General features: G+C 47.0%; 1 protein-coding gene across 1 annotated transcript; it reads right to left on the bottom strand.

Moving 5' to 3' along the window:
* Positions 1-90: 90 nt before the first annotated feature.
* On the bottom strand, positions 91-18,339 carry LOC143527182 (transmembrane protein 263-A). The gene is made up of 3 exons (XM_077022218.1): positions 18,145-18,339; positions 17,529-17,631; positions 91-2,167 (listed from the first exon to the last, which is right to left on the bottom strand). Exons 1-3 carry the CDS (start codon positions 18,148-18,150, stop codon positions 1,887-1,889), a joined length of 390 nt encoding a protein of 129 aa, XP_076878333.1. The 5' UTR covers positions 18,151-18,339; the 3' UTR covers positions 91-1,886.
* Between the last annotated feature and the right edge of the window lie 2,424 nt (positions 18,340-20,763).

The raw sequence follows: 20,763 nt of genomic DNA, 5'->3' as shown, positions 1-20,763 counted from the left end.
AACCCATTATTCCTGAATGATGAATCTTATCTAACTTGTATAGGTTATAAAGAATAAACCAAAATGTAATAAACAACAGACACATTTCTAAAATACGGAATTGCTTTAATTGTAGAATACAGCATCAATTTAGCAAAAATAGTTCTATAATAGACAAAAAAATCTACATTTTTTATTATTTTTCTTTCCTGTTTTCAGTCCACTTTATAGTAACAGAGTCTCCAAGACAACAGATCACCCACTACAGTCAGAAAGATGGATAAAAATAACGTACATGACAATTTAAAAGCACAGCACATGGAGAAAACGGCCTGCATGCAACACACCAGCGTTCAGAGGCTCATGACAAGCTAGGAACTGCCTGCATGAAAATAATACTAACTGTAATAATAATACAAACAAAAACAAGTGCACACAAAGCAGTTCAATGGATGGAGAGAGAGAGAGAGACAGACAGACAGAGAGAAAGCAGGAGAGACAGAGAGAAAGAAAGCGGGAGAGAGAAAAAGCGAGGGAGAGAAAGCGGGAGAGAGATAGAGCGAGAGAGAGAGAGAGCAAAGAGCAATCTGCTCAGGTAAAATTCCATGTGCACATTGTCTTATGTTCTAATTCAGATCTCTATACGGGATGTAAGCAGCAGTGAAAGGACGAGGACGTGACACAGGGGTGATGGACACGGAGCTCGTTGGGGCGTCACAGTCAAATTCCCAGAGCCCTCACGGAAAATGGAGGCACGTAACTGAAACGCATCAGACAGTTCATGGCCCAGTAGCTCTCTGGCTGTAAGCAAATTTAGCAGCAGGTTCTGTTGACATGCATTATGGATCGGTCAGCTGCTCGGAGCATGCTTAAACCCAATGGATGATTATAGAGGCGTTTAGATGAAGACTCAAGGAGGCGTTTAGATGAAGACCCTCAACAGAGTTCTCGCTGAATGTGGTGGAGGAGGAACCGTGATCTCACTTTCATGCTGTGTGAAGAACAATGTTAGCACAACAGAAGAACATGCGGCTGATGAAGTTCTGTTTCTCAAGGTGCAATAATGGTAACTGGAAAAGGGGAAGGGCCTCCATCTCTGCATTATGCAGATATCACAGTTGTATCACATTTGTATCGAGTGGCTCAAAGACTCCAGAGGGTGGAAACAGCGTAGACTTCACAACACTCCCTCACCGAGCGGGAACAGTAGGAAGATAAAGAAAAAAAAATCAAAGGGACCGGAGTGGAATGAACGACGGTGTAAATACGACGCAAGATGTTCGGAGCGTCCGTCTCTCTGTGCTGGGCGGGGCAGCTGAGCTCCGTGAATGAGCGTGTTTTCCTACTGAGCTCGACGGGCGGAGGGGTTGAAGCAGGCGTGTGTGTAAGCGGGCCGGTGCTGTGGCGGGCTGGGGTTGTGACCCACGGCGTTACAGCCATTCCAACAGCCATGCATGCCTCCTGGGGTCTAATACTAATAAGCAGAAGTTCACACTGATCGGTCCAATTTTAGATACATTTGCATCTCGTAATTAATGAAGGTGCGAATGAGTGTGGATCTACGGTATGTCTCTGTCATCCTGCCATCCCAACCATTACATGAACAAACCGAAAGACAAAATCACACAAACTATTAGGCAGACGGAAAGCGAGATATGTCAGCTGTGAAACCTGCATCAGCAGAAGCTGCCCTCTGACTCCGACCCGTCTTGCAGCCCCTCTTTTAGTGCTAACGGGCTCTGGGAGACGCCACGTCGGCCACGTTCTACTGCAAGAGAGCAACTTCTGCCAGACCCCGGCTCTATAACCCCTTCTCTTACTCTTCCAAACAGCCTAAACCCAAGAGAGTGAACACACCTGCTCAGACAGACAGACACATCCAGGCGAACACAACTAGAGCCATCGGCCTAATCCGACTTGTCTTTTTTCTTTGGTGTAACTTTACTAGCCACTGCCGACCCAACCGCGCCCACCCCTCCCGTTACCATGGAAACACTGCCCTTGACCAATCCCACGCCGGCTGCCGGAACGCTCGTCACGGCGGTTTTGGTCAGCTCGAAACTCTTGCTGCCCACCCAGGCCACGCCCCCGAGGGTGGCACCCACGGCTCCTTTGGTGAGGCTGAAGAGACCGCCAGTCACCCTCCAGACCACGCCCCCCTCGCTCTTGGCATGGCCCTTGTCCAGATCTGGAAGAGATAAAGATATACATGTTCAATGAATCCAGAACTGGTGCTGAGAATTACAAAGAGAAGATGAAAGTGCTTCTCCTCTGGTTTTCTTACACTGATTCTTAACTACCCACAATCCCCCACAAAACCCACAGTCTTTCAGAGACAGTGTACAGCAGAATTTCAATGTTTTTATTATATTTCATAGATGGGGTTTTTTTGTTTAATTATGACAATATCTATAAGGTTTTAACATGAAACTGTATTGGATACACCTTTCATTACAACAGCTAGATAAAAAAAAAACTGAATTCCAATGATTTTGAACTGAATTCAAATTGTAATTCCATTGTAACTCCATGAATTTTAAACTGAACCCATGACACACACACACACTGATCAGCACTTCAGATCAGCATCAGTCATACTCTGAGTAAGCTCAGATCCAGAGCAGATAAAGAGGATTAAAGACATTCATTAACGTGTCCTGAAGCTAGCTCACTGAGACACGGTCCAGGTGATGCAACCAGAAATGACACGTTCTGTCCGAGCTCGCCTGGCTGCGTAATCTCCCAGAGAAGGGGGGGGTGTCAAAGGTCAGGTGTGTATGATACCTCTGGCCATTTTCTGCTTTGTAATTCAAACGCAGCATCTGCTGAGGAGTGAAACCGCTCGCACGGCGCCGTCAAAGCTTGAAAAGTGAAAAGGAGATGAAGAACTTTGCTCGAGGACATAACGGGAGATTTCCACGTTTTAAAGTGCTACAGTATTTAAAGTCTGGAAGACATCTCGAAATCGACGTCGTTAGTGAAGTAGGTACTGCGCATTTAGAAACGCACGGCATCTGTTTCCCCATAATTACACATTCACACACTTAAGGCTGTTTTGAAGTCGCTGCTTCCGGGGTGTGCTGGGTGAGATGAGACTGTACACACACCCAGGAGCAGATGCTTGTTCCAGCGTGCTGACAGGCCCTCTCAGCCACGCCCTGTGCAGCTAGGCTGGACACACAGCACAGGGTCCTGCACCGCATGTGTTTAGGAACCAGTGTGCAGGTACTAGAGGTACTAGTCCTGTTCAGACGTCAGTTTCTTCAGCACAATTGTACAGACGGATCACAGTTCCAGCACGTCTGCCTCTGGTCAATCGCAGGGAGATTTACATGATACGTGCGTGTGTATGTGTGTGTGTGTGTGTGTGTGTGTGTGTGTGTGTCCCACTCCTCTGCTGAGCTATGTTAAAGTAACCCAAAGTTACACACAGTACTCAAAATAAACTCAGGAAAGATCTGCTTCAGTTTTATACAACACAGAACACCACTCAGGAGTATTAGTATTACAACATGCCAACAACAGAACTCTGTAACCTGAGCTGATCTCACTCATTCCAACATTGTTCCTCCTGCCGCCCTGCTGCCAACGTGCACTTATTCATCTGTCTCTACCAGATCAGCGAGTGGCTTACTGTGTGACCGACCCAGGAAGTAATCCTTCTGATGTGTGATTTTCAGCCAAAAACCCATACAACAGTGTGATTTCGGGTCAAATCCCTCAAACAGGCTCAAATCTTCACACCTGACACGGTTGCTAATAGGCAGAGCAGATGCAATCGCACACATCTAGAGCTGTGAGCGTTGCGTCCGCCTTTTAAATGCCTCTAGAAGCTGCAAATTCTCTGCCAACCACGCACGGCCGGAACGAGAGCTCTCACCAAAACCCGACACATCGCCGGCAGCCAGAAACAAATCGGCATCTTTGTGCACAATCAATATGACCAAAGAACTGTGAAGGGGTGTGTGTGTGTGTAACAGAATCATCAGAGGGTGTGTGAGAATAACTACATCTCGTTTGATGAATGAGAGGATCAACATGATCTCTGCTGTGTTACTAGAGTCATGTAAAGTCAGCCAAAAGCCTCCCTGCACCAGCAGACACGGCCAGACTGGCGATGGCCAAGAGTACACAAACACGACGGTGATGTCATGTACGACGGTGAGGTCATACACGACGGTGAGGTCATGTACGACGGTGAGGTCATGTACGACGGTGAGGTCATGTACGACGGTGATGTCATGTACGACGGTGATGTCATGTACGACGGTGAGGTCATACACGACGGTGAGGTCATGCACGACGGTGAGGTCATGCACGACGGTGAGGTCATGCACGACGGTGATGTCATGTACGACGGTGATGTCATGTACAACGGTGAGGTCATACACGACAGTGAGGTCATGTACGACGGTGATGTCATGTACAACGGTGAGGTCATACACGACGGTGAGGTCATGTACGACGGTGAGGTCATGTACAACGGTGAGGTCATACACGACAGTGAGGTCATACACGACAGTGAGGTCATGCATGGAGGTGACAATTAACAATTAACTGTAAGGTTTACGTGACCAAGTATACTGTTCATAGTTGGTCATAACAATCTCTCGCTGTATGCCAAAACACCCTGCTGGAAGTCTTTCCTCCAGATCCTACACAGACTGTGCAGGCTGAAACACTGTTTTTTTTCTTTTTTATAACACATGACATTTGCTTCCTACAGGGAAGGCAGGAAGCCACAGTGTCCCATTAGGATCCTGGGTATCACAGTCCAGGCCTGAGCTGCGAGGGTCAGTCTGGTCCTCTCTCACTCCTCATTACAGGACAGGGCTGAGCTGGGGTGATGCCCACAGTCAGGGGGAATCACACATCTCCACCTGGGCAGGATGGCGCCATGCAATTAACTGCTCGCTCTGAGGACCAGGCCCTGACGAACAGTAATTATGTGTTTCACTAATGTCAGCCACAGGGTGCCTGTGTGCTGTTAAAACGCCCGCTACTCAGACTGGGGAAATGGAGATTTAGACCAGGAGCAAATGCACTATTAAGGGGGAAAAAGAAAGAAAGAACAAAGGAACAAAGAGATAAGAAAACAAAAATGAAGGAAGATTTTTAAAATGGACACTTATTTGCTGCCACACATTGCAGTGCTGTCCGTGGTCAGTCACACACACACACACACAGACACACCGACACACACACACACCGACACACACACACACCAACACACACACACACACACGTCTGAACTCAAAAGAAGTTTGATTGATGGCATGACTGTGGAACCAAAGGCAGAGTTCTGGTTCTGGTCACTGGCTGTATGCTCGAGCGGGTGGAGGCACTGCCAGGCTGCTTGGTGATTCTCTACAAGGAGCCCGGTCTATAGATCTGTTCTCACTATCTACGATCTAGTGCTACATCCTGATTAGATTTAGTTGGGCGCAGAGGAGAGAGAGCTGTCCTTTAATCTCTCCTAACTGATACCTGATTAGTGGCCTGCAGCACCAGGTCATAAAACAGGAGATGACAATCAGAGAGAGAGAGAGAGAGAGAGAGAGAGAGAGAGAGAGAGGGGGGGGGAGGGAGGGAGAGAAAGAGAGAGGGGGAGAGAGGGAGGAGATAGAGTGAAAGAGATAGAGGGAGGGAGGAGAGGAAGGAGAGAGAAGGAGAGAGAGAGAGGAAAGGAGAGAGGGAGAGAGAAAAAAGTGCATGGAGAGTGAGTGAGAGACAGAGAAAGAGACAGAGACAGAAGGAAGGAGAGAGAGAGCGAAAGCCAAAACCTGTACTAACATATACAGGGGTGCATGTGCTTATCCAGTATAAAACACTTTAAAACTGTGAGTAGTAGCGGTGCCCTGCTCAAATGACTCATCACGATCAGACCAGTGTGAGAACATCAGCTCCAGTGTGCGGACATGATCAGACCAGTGTGAGGACATGATCAGACCAGTGCGAGGACATGATCAGACCAGTGCTAGTACATCAGCTCTGGTGTGACGACATGATCAGACCAGAAAGAAGACATCAACATTAGTATGCGAACATGTTCGGATGAGTGAGAAGACAACTGATGCTCAGACTGAAAACATGAGCACTTCCCTCCTGGCCCAGAGTGACCAATTTGCTCGTACTGACAGGAACCTTAAAAGATCGATGCAATTCTGCAGCAAAGCGGAAAATGTCACTCTTCCCTCAAATGCACGCTACAGAAGCGTGACATTTGAACACTCCCATGGAAAGGTTAAGATATTCCACTGGACGTTTTTTCATCGAGGAACATGGCCCGGGGTGGAGGTACTCCAGTCTTGGGGAGTTAGCATCAGTTGGACGATGACACGAGACACGTGGATGAAGTGACGGTGTTGACATCCGCAGGGTAATGAAGGAGACCGACAGCAGGGCCCACCAGTCAGGTCCAGCCCAGCTCTGTCCTCATTACTCTAAATATAGAGCCAATATAGAGCCCATAAATGTCAAATATGAGGGATGAATGGATATTTCAAACCAACAGGCTAAATTATAAAATGCAGTTAAAATCATCACCAATCATCATGATCTTCATAATAACTATAATTCTGTTGTATTGCATTCTTGTGGCCCCAGTGTGAAGCACACACTCTTGTTCAGCAGGGGCAGATGCACGATGGGGCAGGGAGAGACGGAAAGACCGGGGCAGATTTAATGGGGTACGATCAGCAGCGAAAGGGCTTGTTGTTAGGAGGAGCTGGTGTTGTCAGTCCTGGAGATCAGACCAGTCCTGGAGATCAGACCAGTCCTGTATCTCCATTCACACGGTTTCCCTCCGGTTCCTCACGCACAGGCGTTAATAAAGACCCGACACCACACTCACGATTCGAATCGTTCTGATGGAGTTAAACACACTTCTGCAGGACAATGACAAGTGCGAGACCTTATAATGGACCTTCTGCGGTTGGAAGAGACAGTTCAGAGTGGCCGCTGCTCCTGGTACCAGCAAAACACAGCAGGACATTCACACTCTGGTTTGCTGCCATTTGTTCAAATACTGAAAGCGTGTGTGAATGAGGTTTGAGTTGTGGTGTGTCGGTTCCTAACCAATCACCAGCCGGCGAGGTGGCAGGCAGCCTGCCAATGAGCTGCAGACGTCTGGGCCGCTGACTGTACGGCTGTACTAATGGTGTGTACTCCTCACCTGGCATTTACACCACACAAGAGGGAGGGAAAGAGAGAGAAGAAGGATGGAGAGAGTGAGAGACAGAGAAAGAGAGTCTGTGTGTGTGTGTGTGTGTGTGTGTGTGTGTGTGTGTGTGTGTGTGTGTGTGTGTGCAATGTGTGTGGAAAAGGAGAGATAGAGAGAGACAGAGTGTGGTGTGTGGAGAGGGGGAGAGAGACAGAGCAAAAGTGTGTGTGTGAGTGGAGAGAGAGAGAGAGAGAGAGAGAGAGAGAGTGTGTGTGTGGGTGTGTGTGGAAAGAGAGTGTGTGTGTCGAGAGGGGAAGAGAGGGGCTGGCAAGAAAGAGAAAAGAGCAAAAGCAAAAAAGGTGAAGAGAAGAGAAATAAAGACAGATGAGTGTATGAAAGAGGAACAGGAGAAAGGAAAAGAGGGAGGGAGAGAGAGAGAAGATAGCAAGAGAACAGAGGGAGATAGAGGGGGAGAGAGAGAGAGAGAGAGAGAGAGAGAGAGAGAGGAGAATCAGTCCTTCCCCAGTGATGTGAATCCTCAGTGGGGTTAAGTCCTCCCCACTCACGAGCTGGAATAGTGTCAGCCACATCCCCGCTGGAGAAGCTATTTTTAATCCGCACCCCCAAGACGACGGAGACGCCCCGGGGCCAAACACAATGTGGGGTCACACAAAAACGAGGTCTCGTGTGACACACACAAAGGAGAAGAAAAGAGCCTGCACGCAGCTCGGGGTTTGGGACATGGGGTTGGAAAGGACCACAATGCATCTGCTGCAGTGTACATTTACACCAGCTGCCTCTCCTGCGGGGTGAGAAGCAGACCGCTCCGTCTGACCAAACCCCAGACCTCCACAGCACCACCACACAGGTACCAGACTCCATCTCCCTCCACCCTCACTGCCAGCGCCACCCTCGGCTACTTCAGTCACATGGTGCAGCTGGGGCCCGAACCAGAATCTGAGCTGTAGAGTTCTTTTGTGTGCTGCTAAACAGCCTTTACAGGGTGTCTCCTCAGGAGACATGAGAATCCGTTCATGGCCAGAACTCGCCGAAGTCCTGCCCTGAGTCAAACCTCCTCCAAGAGTATCTGATGTCCGTCTGGTGTCCCAAGGCGACGTCGGAGTCACTAGAATTAGAAACTCTTAAATGACAACCTCTAGTGGCGGGGGCCAAAGTCAGAAGGCTGGCCGCCATACGATATCTGGAAAAGAAACAAAAAAAAAACCCACACAAAACCACCACAAACCTGTTCACCACCTCACACAGGGACACACGGAGCAGAATACGGTCTAGATGGGTCCAATCTAAAGGGACAAATCTCCGACAGTGGTTCCTTTGTTCCGGGACTCTAGAAGACGTCCACCGGCTTGGCAGGAACAGAAGCTACCTACTCTCCCGCAAGCATAAAGGAACCTCTCCTGGACCGCAGCCACACAGGCGTGGTCATGTGACCACGCATAGCCGTTCCAGCTCAGACACCCTGAGATTTTTGCTGAATGGAAAATACAGGCCAGGGATTAGGAACAGGTTGATGAGATTAAACCAGGCCTAGACACAAGGCTTTCACGTTTCTGTAGAAATTCAGAGGGAGGAAAGGTAAGGTGAGACACTTACGGGAAAGGTCAGCGCTTCCCTAAGGTCGTTCACTACTGACCTATCAGGGGCGGCAAGAATAACACTCAAATCTCAATGCAAAATGCACAGACTTCCCTTTCCCCAAACCAGCAACAGGACCGCACACCGAGGCCGGAGTAGAGGTGTGAGGAGGCTCTCGTCGTGATAAACCAGGTCCCAAACACACACAGGCAGACAACGACAACATGATGGAACAGAAGATCTGGGCCATTGCACACAGCTGGAGTCTATGGGGGTGTAGCCATGGCCCACCACACCAACAGCCTCCACCATCGATGCACTAGTCACCTCTCCAGCTTGCGTTTAATATTACAAACCCTTCGTGGTGGAGGATTTGAATCACGGTGTCCCTGAGAAGACCTGCGGGAAGACGGGAAGACGAGAAGCTTGCAGCGAAAACACAACCTTGAAATCTTGAGACTCTCTCAACATTCAGAACAGCTGACCTCTTACTTATACTGGCTCATAACATCTATTTAACATTCAGCCAGGTAAACAAACTAAAGCCTAGAAGTAAACAACCCGAAGCAGGACTGTGGGAAGGAAAGGCTTTGGCAGGACTCAGACAGCAGTTTTTAAGAGCGCCGTTATTCCCCTGTTCCAAATCCATTTGCCTTCGTGTGCGCACGGCCCTGTGAACTCCAGCGCTGACACGCACATCCCCTTCTGAGCTCCCTCAGAGGTGGTTCTAAAACCAGGTGTTCTCAAACTCACAGAATAAAACCATTTTTCAAAGCATCTTCAGCGTCTCACGCGTGAGACTTTAGTGGCAGGGTCAAAGCACAAACACTCCTGACTTTCGTAGGTTTTGGAAGCAGCAGACAGAGAGGAATAGGATTTGAGGGTAACAGTGCTAAGAATAGGCTTCTCCTTTCTCTAAACTGAGTATGCTCAATATGCAATTAAGAGTCATCAGTCCGTGACATATGCCTGAAGTCCAGATCAGCCACCTGCCGACCTTTCGGACAGGAAGAGGAGGAGCTTCCACACATGCCCCACCCCTGTGTACGAGGCTCCGATACTCACTCAGAGCCAGAACGAGGGAGAGAATGAGGAAGAGAGAAGGGGAGATGAACAATAGAAAGAGCATGAGGATTGAGGAGAGGGTGAGAGAGGTGGGAGACACACACACGCACAAACACACACACCAGGGAGACAGTATGCACTCTGTAGTCAGGAGCAGGTCTGCAGTGTTGGGGGTGGAGACGACACCTGTCACTTTCGGAGGGAACCTGGATTTAGCGATACGCCCCAATCCTGACAGACCCGATACTGCTTCAACTTCAGGGGTGCAGAAACATAGGCACAGAGACAGTGACAAGAGGGCAAGAGAGAGAGACAGGTGAACAGAGAGTGTGGGAGACAGACAGGTGAACAGAGAGTGTGGGAGACAGACAGGTGAACAGAGAGTGTGGGAGACAGACAGGTGAACAGAGAGTGTGGGAGACAGACAGGTGAACAGAGAGTGAGGGAGACAGACAGGTGAACAGAGAGTGAGGGAGACAGACAGGTGAACAGAGAGTGAGGGAGACAGACAGGTGAACAGAGTGAGGGAGACAGACAGGTGAACAGAGAGTGTGGGAGACAAACAGGTGAACAGAGAGTGTGGGAGACAGACAGGTGAACAGAGAGTGAGGGAGACAGACAGGTGAACAGAGAGTGAGGGAGACAGACAGGTGAACAGAGAGTGTGGGAGACAGACAGGTGAACAGAGAGTGTGGGAGACAGACAGGTGAACAGAGAGTGTGGGAGACAGACAGGTGAACAGAGAGTGTGGGAGACAGACAGGTGAACAGAGAGTGTGGGAGACAGACAGGTGAACAGAGAGTGTGGGAGACAGACAGGTGAACAGAGAGTATGGGAGACAGACAGGTACACAGAGAGTGAGGGAGACAGACAGGTACACAGAGAGTGAGGGAGACAGACAGGTGAACAGAGAGTGAGGGAGACAGACAGGTACACAGAGAGTGAGGGAGACAGACAGGTGCACAGAGAGTGAGGGAGAGAGACACACACACCTCAGTAGTAGTACCTCAGCTTGGTTGTCCTATCGAAAAATCTAATATATTTCTACAGTAGAAATATATTAGTGGTGCAAAGATATTACAGGTTTACCGACTGAGGCTGCATTAGCGTGTCAGTAGTGTGTTCTGCATTAGCGTGTCAGTAGTGTGTTCTGCATTAGCGTGTCAGTAGTGTGTTCTGCATTAGCGTGTCAGTAGTGTGTTCTGCATTAGCGTGTCAGTAGTGTGTTCTGCATTAGCGTGTCAGTAGTGTGTTCTGGAGGAAACCTGCTGACTCAGGGTCAGTAGTGAGTTGTGCTTCTCTCAGGATTGTGCTGTATGAATCACTATAATAGTGCTGCATTAGGAAGCTTTAACTTCACGAGGTTAAACTGTCGCCGACTGTGATTCACAGTAGGTAACAAATATGCATTAAGCTTTATAACTATATGCACTCTATAAGTAGCTATATAACGGTATGTGTTGTTATGAGAGTAATCCGGTGATGAGGATGGTGTGTGTGATGGGCAGAGGCCCCTAGACCCTAACGGGTTAAGTGATGAAGATCATTTTACTCTCTTGTCTCTTACAGCTGCTGAACAATCGTCAGCACTTCCGTCCCAGTGGGCAAGCCCGACCATATCTGCTGAATTAAACATCAAAGAAGATGAACTTCTGTGGCCAGCACACACGTTTCAATAATTCACCAGCCCCGCCATCGCCGCCACCTTGTCTGGCCTGCAGAGGTTTGTTCTGAAGGCACTGTGCTCTCCAGCGTAGTGGTGAGTGGTGATGAGTGATGATGAGTGATGATGAATAGTGATGATGAGTGGTGATGATGAGTGGTGGTGAATAGTGGTGGTGAATAGTGGTGGTGAATAGTGGTGGTGGGGATGATTGATGAATAGTGGTGGTGGGGATGAGTGATGAATAGTGGTGGTGGGGATGAGTGATGAATAGTGGTGGTGGGGATGAGTAGTGGTGGTGAGTGATGAATGGTGGTGGTGGTGGTGGTGAGTGATGAGTGATGGTGAGTGATGAGTGGTGAGTGATGAGTGATGGTGGGAAGTGATGAGTGGTGGTGGTGAGTGATGACTCATCACTCACCACCACTATTCATCACTCATCCCCACCACCACCACCCATCACTCATCACTCACCACCACCCTCACCACCATCACTCATCACTGATGAGTGATGGTGGTGAGGGTGGTGGTGAGTGATGAGTGATGGGTGGTGGTGGTGGTGGTGGTAAGTGATGAGTGGTGGTGGTGGTGAGTGATGAGTGGTGGTGGTGAGTGGTGGTGGTGGTGAGTGATGACTCATCACTCACCACCACCACTCATCACTTCCCACCACCACCACCCATCACTCATCACTCACCACCACCCTCACCACCATCACTCATGAGTGATGGTGGTGAGGGTGGTGGTGAGTGATGAGTGATGGGTGGTGGTGGTGGTGAGTGATGAGTGGTGGTGGTGAGTGATGAGTGGTAGTGGTGGTGAGTGATGAGTGGTGGTGGTGGTGAGTGGTGTTGGTGAGTGGTGTTGGTGGTGAGTGGTATTGGTGGTGAGTGGTGGTGAGTGGTGGTGGTGGTGGTGAGTGATGAGTGGTGGTGGTCAGTGGTGTTGGTGGTGAGTGGTGTTGGTGGTGAGTGGTGGTGAGTGGTGGTGAGTGATGAGTGGTGGTGGTCAGTGGTGTTGGTGAGTGGTGTTTGTGAGTGGTGGTGGTGATTGATGAGTAGTGGTGGTGAGTGGTGAGTGACGGTGGTGGTGGTGGTTGTGATTCTGCCCACCACAAGCTGCACAGATGCTAAACAGCACGGTCATCTTTCCTGAGATCAGAGAGTGGCTCTGGCGGACCTCAGACAGCAGGTCACACTGCCCAGGCTCTGCTGAACATGCTTCACACACACACACAGACCTCAATTACCTGAAAGTGTTCATACTCTGGTTCCGGGAGGCAGGGCAGGGGTTTAGCCGACCTCCACCGCCAGACCTGTTGCATCTCCACTTGTGGTTTGCTCATTAGAAGCAACAAACTGGTTTACACACTCTGGACAAACCACCGCACACACTGCGCACACACACCACCCCCACAAAGCTTGCTGTATCTCTATGGATTCCCATGGGAGTGAGTTGTGCAGGTCATTAAAGGCTGTGCTGTTGGGAGAGTACACGAGGAAGGGGAGATCACGCAGCACACGATGGAGAGAGAGAGAGAGAGAGTAGGAGAGAGAGAGAGAGAGAGAGAGAGAGAGAGAGAGAGAGAGAGAGAAGGTATCGGAGAGATGAGGGAAAGTCCCCAGTCAATAAAATAAGCAGCAAGAGAGAAAGAAGAGAAATGTACACAGATTAGAATGAAATTGTTTACCAAAATTAGCCCCATAATCTCTGAGTTTAAAAGTCTCCCTGATGAGGAGAAGCTGCTGTATGAACATAGAGTTCAGGACACTGGCAGCGCTGTAGGTCCACTACTGCCACTGTGAGGGACCATGACACTGAGATACAGAGCTGTCATTAGTATTATTATTATTACTAGTAGTAGTTATAGAGCAGTTAGCAGTTGAAGTATTGCTGTTTATTCTGCATCTTGATCAAAACATTAATTTCCTTATCAAACTTTGGCAATACAAATGTGAATATCTGTCATGCCAATAAAGTGCCACTGATTTGAACTGAACAGAAAGGGAGAGAAAAAGAGATAAAGAAAACAAAAGATGTAAGGAAAGGTGAGGGAAAGGAGAGAGAGAGAAAGACAGAATGCAAAACGGAGAAGGAGGGAGAGAGACAAAAATGTTAAAGGTGTGTTAACCTGAGGAGAGAGAGACAGAGAGAGAAAGTAGAGGAGGGAAAAGAGGGAGTAGGGGAGAGAGGAAAGAGGAGAGAGAGACAGAGAGTGTTAATGTTGTTACTTAAACATTAGTTGATGCTTGCTAGTTTATTTATCGAGGCAACCCTCTTGCTTCTCTGCTATAAATCCCCAGAGGTGATCAAGGGTAAGTGTATAATGTATGAGGAGGTCCAGTGGACCTAACAGAGAAGGACCAGTGGATCTGAACAGGACATTCAAATTGAATCAGAATCAACTAATCCAAGATTTGTTGTTAAACAATGTTGAGCACTAAGCCCATGTGGGTTAATTACACCAATGCAGTACTACATTTTGGGCAGATACATCTGTTAGACACACACAGTGAGGGTTCATGGGACAGGAGCAGATTCAGGAGGTCCATCATCAGGATTTGACAACTGCAGCAGTGATGTCACATTTATTTCTCCTTGCTGATCAGTAATCAGTGAGGTGAATCAAGAGTAAGTCTTTTTAAGTACAGATAAGTCAGATCAATAGAGTGGCATATCGACTGCACACACTGCAACTGCATTACGCAGCCAGACATCTTCGTGACTTCCTACTGAAACAAGCATTTTTCTCCAATAGTGGCAAATGAAAAGAAATGCTCAGACATTTTTACCACTGCAGAAGTGCAAAGTCTGCACCGACTGAAACACATTAAGGTGGCCCATTTATTCCCCTCACTGTCATTTTCCACAGGGACATTAACATATGGCCTGGTCGCTGTGGCAACACTTCAAGTGTCCCAATGCGCACAGCCAGCCACAGCCCCGCCTCCCCCAACACCTGGGGGGGGGGGGGGGGGGGGGGGGGGTGCCTGCGCGTGGCCAAGACTCCACCCACTCCGACCTTATTCGCCACCATCGCAGGGGAAAGTGTCCAGGCCGGCGAGAGTCTCGTTCTCACGGTGCTCAGACGCCGACCCGGTCCTCTCCTGCTGCAGTCACACGCAGCTACAGTAACAACACGCCACCCCCTTCTAGCAGCTGGTCTGAGATCAGAGGCTGTGTCTGAGGCCTGCAGCTCCGCCCACACGGCCGGTGGGCCAGCTGTCTCTTCCATAATCAATACTGATAAAGCGGAGAGTGAGGGAGCAGACACGGACACAGGTGCTGCTAGCAGCCAGGGCGAGTCACAACAGGCACAGTGGTGCTTTAGAAATGTGAACCCTGCACTAAACCCTGATCTAAAGAATCACAGTTTCAAATACACCACCGTTACAGGTGCAGGATAACAGCAGAGGCTATAAACCACATTTCCATTAAACAGCCATTATAGAATAAATACACTATTTTACAATATATGAATTGATTACTACTTAAAAATATATATATGTGATTTGAAACTGGACCAAGCAATTGCAACGGCAAGTACATCCACAGCACCAGGGGGCGTTAGTGTGCCTATAGCTAGTGGGTCACCACAAAACTAAACTACTACTTCAGGATCTGCAATATGAGCAGCTGGTGCAGAGCACGAGGGTTCAGTGAGGTGTTACACAACCACCAGCTCTGTGCTCCACCACGCAGGGCTGTAGTCTGATGAATAATGTGTGACTTACACAAGGTCCATGTCTGCACACCTGCTGGCTGGCTCGCCTGCGCGGACCACTTAAGACGCAAAGAAAACCCAACGGCTCGTGTAATGTGAGCAGAGCCACACGGAAGACCCACATGCGTGAGAAAAGATTGTTTTGATGATCGGTAATGAATTAGATCAGGACTAACAGAGCCATCAAGATGACAGGACGGAACAGGATGTACTGTTAATCAGCAGATACGCCAGGCAAATACACCGTGCTTTCACACAGGGCTAAATCCAGCCCGATTTCCCCCGAGGATGGATTAAACTGAAAAGAAAATCAAATGCATTATAATAATCCACTTTGTACATTATCTGGACAAAAATATATGTATAATGTGAACACAGGAATGAATTCAAACGATTAAAGCGATGCGGCTGCATGCTGACACGAACTGGCTTATTCTGACTTACTGCACCATTTACACATTACTTACAAACAGGTAATTCAGCATTAATATCAAGCACATTAAATCTGACTCTAGAGTATCTGAAATTATGATCAATACTATCTACCTTTATCATCATCATACAGCAGCTTGGCCTACAGGTTACCAAGGTTACTCAAGAGTTCACGCAATTTGCTTTGCATGCACTGTTTCTTCAGACAAATGCTGCCCCCTGGTGGCCATACTTTAATACACCTTCACGTATTTGTCCTTGTTCCCTTTGGAAATCCATCCAGGGACACGGGGCTGTCAGAAAAAGCCTTCACAAAGAGGAGACGTGTTTAATAGAAGGGGACCGTTGATGGATCAGTTCTGCCGGTCCTGACCACTGAAACGTCCCTAAATTCTAATTTTGAACAGAATTGAGTCGTTTTGATTCTTGACTCATTTTTGTTTGATTAGATTACGAGAAATAACCCCAGTGGCCACTAACACGGAACACATAACACGTGATGCCTGAACTGCAAGATACGGACATAATATACTGTGATTTTATAGTTAAATAATGTGATCATAATATGCCTGCCAATATATTTCAATACATCAGTGAACCCTTCACGTGTCATGGCCGGAGTAATTATTTTTCTACAATCGTTTACGTTTGTTTGATCATGTGATCATACTGTGATCGATCAAAACGGTCGCAGAAAATACAACAGGGATTTCTGAGGTTAATCAGGATGCATACAGCACACTGTAAAGAATTTGTTTTTCCGTGGGCTCATTTTCATACTGGATCAATATTGCAAAGGACAAAAATGTGATAACTAACAAACGACTAACAAATAACGATGTCTGACCAACCAGCTCTGCCCTCTGTAGGCCAACGGGTGTTATTACAGCATATGAACACGGTAGACTACTTTGTGGAAATGGATTCTACTACAGGGGCAAATACCGTAAAATGGGAACTGTAGAGTATTTAATCGGTGCAGATGTTGTTGTCAAACATAAACAACAGCGATGGAGTAATAAAGGCTAATTCTGCAGTGTACATTAGCAAGTTTTAGCAAAAACCCAAGCACATTATAAAGCTGAGGTCAGTGACTAAACCAGTGACCCACACTGGCACAAAAGACGGGTTATTTTTATACGTAGATGCTTATAGCCTAGCTTACACACTCCCCAGAGACATTGTTTTAAAACACTCTGTAGGTGTACAGCCAGAGTCAATATTGCATCTGTTGCCATGGAAAGTTTGTGTCAGTGATCTTCCAACATGTGGTCATCAGGCTGGACATCCTGGGGTTGTGAACTCCCACCGACAGTGAACCTGACATGAATAACACTGCCCCCCCCCCCCCCCCCCCCCCCCACCGACACACCGACACACACACACTGCTGTAACACTGCTCAGCCCGATACACCTGCACCAGCTCAACACCCAGCTCTGTGGGTGTACCATGGGCAGGGTTATAGCCATGTTAAGAACGGTCCACCACCCAAATGCTACCTGGTGTGTTACTGCCTTACAGACACTTGTATTACACATGTTACTGGGCGTCTGACAATTCAATGCCAACAGATTACAGGTTTCAGGTGTAATAATACACCTCCAACTGGCGTCTTTCAGGAAGGAGTATGTACACAGCACGAGACTAATGAAGACGTTGAGGCTAGTGGACATGTGTGTTAGTCTGTGAGCTAAGTGGCCTGTTATTAGCCTTGACCCACAAAGAAGATCTCCTGAATTCTGGCTGTTTTGTGTGTCATGTTACCTTCTGAAAATGTGGTCATGTGACAGTTTTACCCTGACTAGTTATAAAGAGCTCAGAAGAGAATTACGCACTTGAAGACAGGACAATTGAAGACGCAAACGTTTGTAGGCGGGAGGCTAGAATAAGATTCTTAAACACAAACCCTCAGGTGGGTCTTCACGCAGGTAAGGAGGAAGCTCTTCGTTGTTGACGTCATCAGCTGATGAAGTACCCTTCTCTGCTACTTCAGTCTCAGCGTTTGGACCCTGGAAATCGATTTGCACAATACCCTGTGTTCAAGATTTATACCACACAGGCTATTTTTTAAAATACATAAAACATATGAGACATACTTTCAAAAGGAACGTTAGTAGTGTAGACGGTGAAAATGGCCAACTCAATAGCCTGTTGGGGGCAACAGTCTCATTATTTTTGCAGTCTACCAGCACGTTACCAAATGTTCGGAACAGTAAGTACTATACGCAGTGGAATAGATTCACGATTGCTCACACGATTTATTTGGTGAGGTACAGTGTTTATAAAATAGAGCCACCCCCCGTGATAATAAATAAAGTAAGATTATCTTATTGTGCATCAACGCTGTAATACGATAACCTTGTGCTACATCTCAAACTACAACATGGAATAATATGCAGATGCAACAAGATAAGCACACCAACAGCGAAATATTACACTTTTTCCACCTTATTGCGTCAAGCGCTACTAACGTCCCAAAAACAAGCCCCGCAAATGCGAACAAAACAAATGAGTGCGCTCACCTTCATAGCGGACGCAACAGCACACAATCGCTCGCGGCACTTTAGTTCGAGCCTCTCCAACCGAGCACGCGACGGAGAATGCGCGCGATCAACAACACACAAACCACCTATTACGTGAAATATTGAATTTCTAGACCTCGTATGTTTTGCAGCTTAAAGTAACAGGAAATGACGTTTGGGATGTTTACGGAATTTTGGTGTAGGTTAAAAGGATTCTTTAGGTTCTGTCGCTAGATGGCGTCAGTATTCAATCTTCAGCTAGAATATATTCGATATACTGTATGACTAAATAACTAAATGACTAAAACTCCCTATGTCAGAAACTGCAACAATGGAAACAAACACACACACACACACACACACACACACACACACACACACACACACACACACACACACACACACACACGCACGCACACACAGCCAGATACGTGATACATGAACAAAAAAGACTTGAAAGACCTGAAACGTCCTTTTTCTATGGATGTTAATTTCCCGTATAAACTAAATACCCGTATTTTAGTTTATACGGGAAATTAACATCCATAGAAAAAAGGACGTTTCAGGTCTTTCAAGTCTTTTTTGTTCATGTATCACGTATCTGGCTGTGTGTGTGTGTGTGTGTGTGTGTGTTGTGTGTTGTGTGTTTGTTTCCATTGTTGCAGTTTCTGACATAGGGAGTTTTAGTCATTCCTGCGCACGCTACATGTATGATGTCTTGGGTTGGGGGCCTTGGGCCCTCTTTACTGTGTAGTGGGCGTTGAGGTGGGGGTCTATTGGATTAAGATAGACGTAATGACACAGGCAGTAGCGTTATACACGTACTGTAATTACAGGCTGGATCAACTGAGTCTGCATAGAAATTTAATAAAGAACAGGAAATCTTCAAAAGTCATTAGGAAATATTACATTTCAGCTAGTGGTTATCTGTGCTGAGGCCAGACAAGCATTTATATATGGAATCCTGATTTGTTTTATTAAAAATAAGATGATCAATATACTGTATATACAGTATATTGTAAATATATATTTTCTAAGCAATTGAATACATAAATATGTTTGATCCAGGTCAAGATCAAACAGATATGCAGTGAAGCCACTAGTCACCACAGCAGGAGGTAGTTGAAAGCTGATAGGACAGATCCACAGTACTGAGTACAATGTGAGGTCATACCTCAGATAAGCAACACAAATTTTTATGTGTGGTTACGTGTATTTACAATCTGAGTGTCTAAGTGAATTTACTAGTAATCTGCATTAAAGGCACAAAATATTAGGAGTCATCCCTGTACGTCTGACATAGGCACGCCCGACAGTGAAGAAATGCGACAGGATATTCAGACTTGTGGGCAATAATATAGAGGGCAAATATATGTGTTGTGTGATGTAGTGTAGTGTACTGTAGGGCAGTGTTATATGATGTAGTGTAATGTAGTGTAGAGCAGTGTTGTGTGATGTAGTGTAGTGTAAGGCAGTGTTGTGTGATGTAGTGTAGTGTAGGGAAGTGTTGTGTGATGTAGTGTAGTGTACTGTAGGGCAGTGTTATATGATGTAGTGTAATGTAGTGTAGAGCAGTGTTGTGTGATGTAGTGTAGTGTAGGGCAGTGTTGTGTGATGTAGTGTAGAGTAGTGTTGTGTGATGTAGTGTAGTGTAGGGCAGTGTTGTGTGATGTAGTGTAGTGTAGGGCAGTGTTGTGTGATGTAGTGTAGTTTAGTGTAGAGCAGTGTTGTGTGATGTAGTGTAGTGTAGTGCAGTGTTGTGTGATGTAGTGTAGTGTAGGGCAGTGTTGTGTGATGTAGTGTAGTGTAGTGTAGAGCAGTATTGTGTGATGTAGTGTAGTGTAGAGTAGTGTTGTGTGATGTAGTGTAGTGTAGGGCAGTGTTGTGTGATGTAGTGTAGTGTAGAGCAGTGTTGTGTGATGTAGTGTAGTGTAGAGTAGTGTTGTGTGATGTAGTGTAGTGTAGGGCAGTGTTGTGTGATGTAGTGTAGTGTAGTGCAGTGTTGTGTGATGTAGTGTAGGGCAGTGTTGTGTGATGTAGTGTAGTGTAGTGTAGAGCAGTATTGTGTGATGTAGTGTAGTGTAGAGTAGTGTTGTGTGATGTAGTGTAGTGTAGGGCAGTGTTGTGTGATGTAGTGTAGTGTAGGGCAGTGTTGTGTGATGTAGTGTAGTGTAGAGCAGTGTTGTGTGATGTAGTGTAGTGTAGTGTAGAGTAGTGTTGTGTGATGTAGTGTAGTGTAGGGCAGTGTTGTGTGATGTAGTGTAGTGTAGGGCAGTGTTGTGTGATGTAGTGTAGTGTAGTGTAGGGCAGTGTTGAGTGATGTAGTGTAGTGTAGTGTAGAGCAGTGTTGTGTGATGTAGTGTAGTGTACTGTAGAGCAGTGTTGTGTGATGTAGTGTAGTGTAGGGCAGTGTTGTGTGATGTAGTGTAGTGTAGTGTAGAGCAGTGTTGTGTGATGTAGTGCAGTGTAGTGTAGTGCAGTGTTGTGTGATGTAGTGTAGTGTAGAGCAGTGTTGTGTGATGTAGTGTAGTGTAGGGCAGTGTTGTGTGATGTAGTGTAGTGTACTGTAGAGCAGTGTTGTGTAGTGTAGTGTAGGGCAGTGTTGTAGTGTAGTGTAGT

Source organism: Brachyhypopomus gauderio, chromosome 11 (genome assembly GCF_052324685.1).
Source record: "Brachyhypopomus gauderio isolate BG-103 chromosome 11, BGAUD_0.2, whole genome shotgun sequence".
NCBI lineage: Eukaryota > Metazoa > Chordata > Actinopteri > Gymnotiformes > Hypopomidae > Brachyhypopomus > Brachyhypopomus gauderio.
Note: the sequence above shows the minus strand (reverse complement) of the source record. Positions and strands in the feature narration are given on the sequence as shown.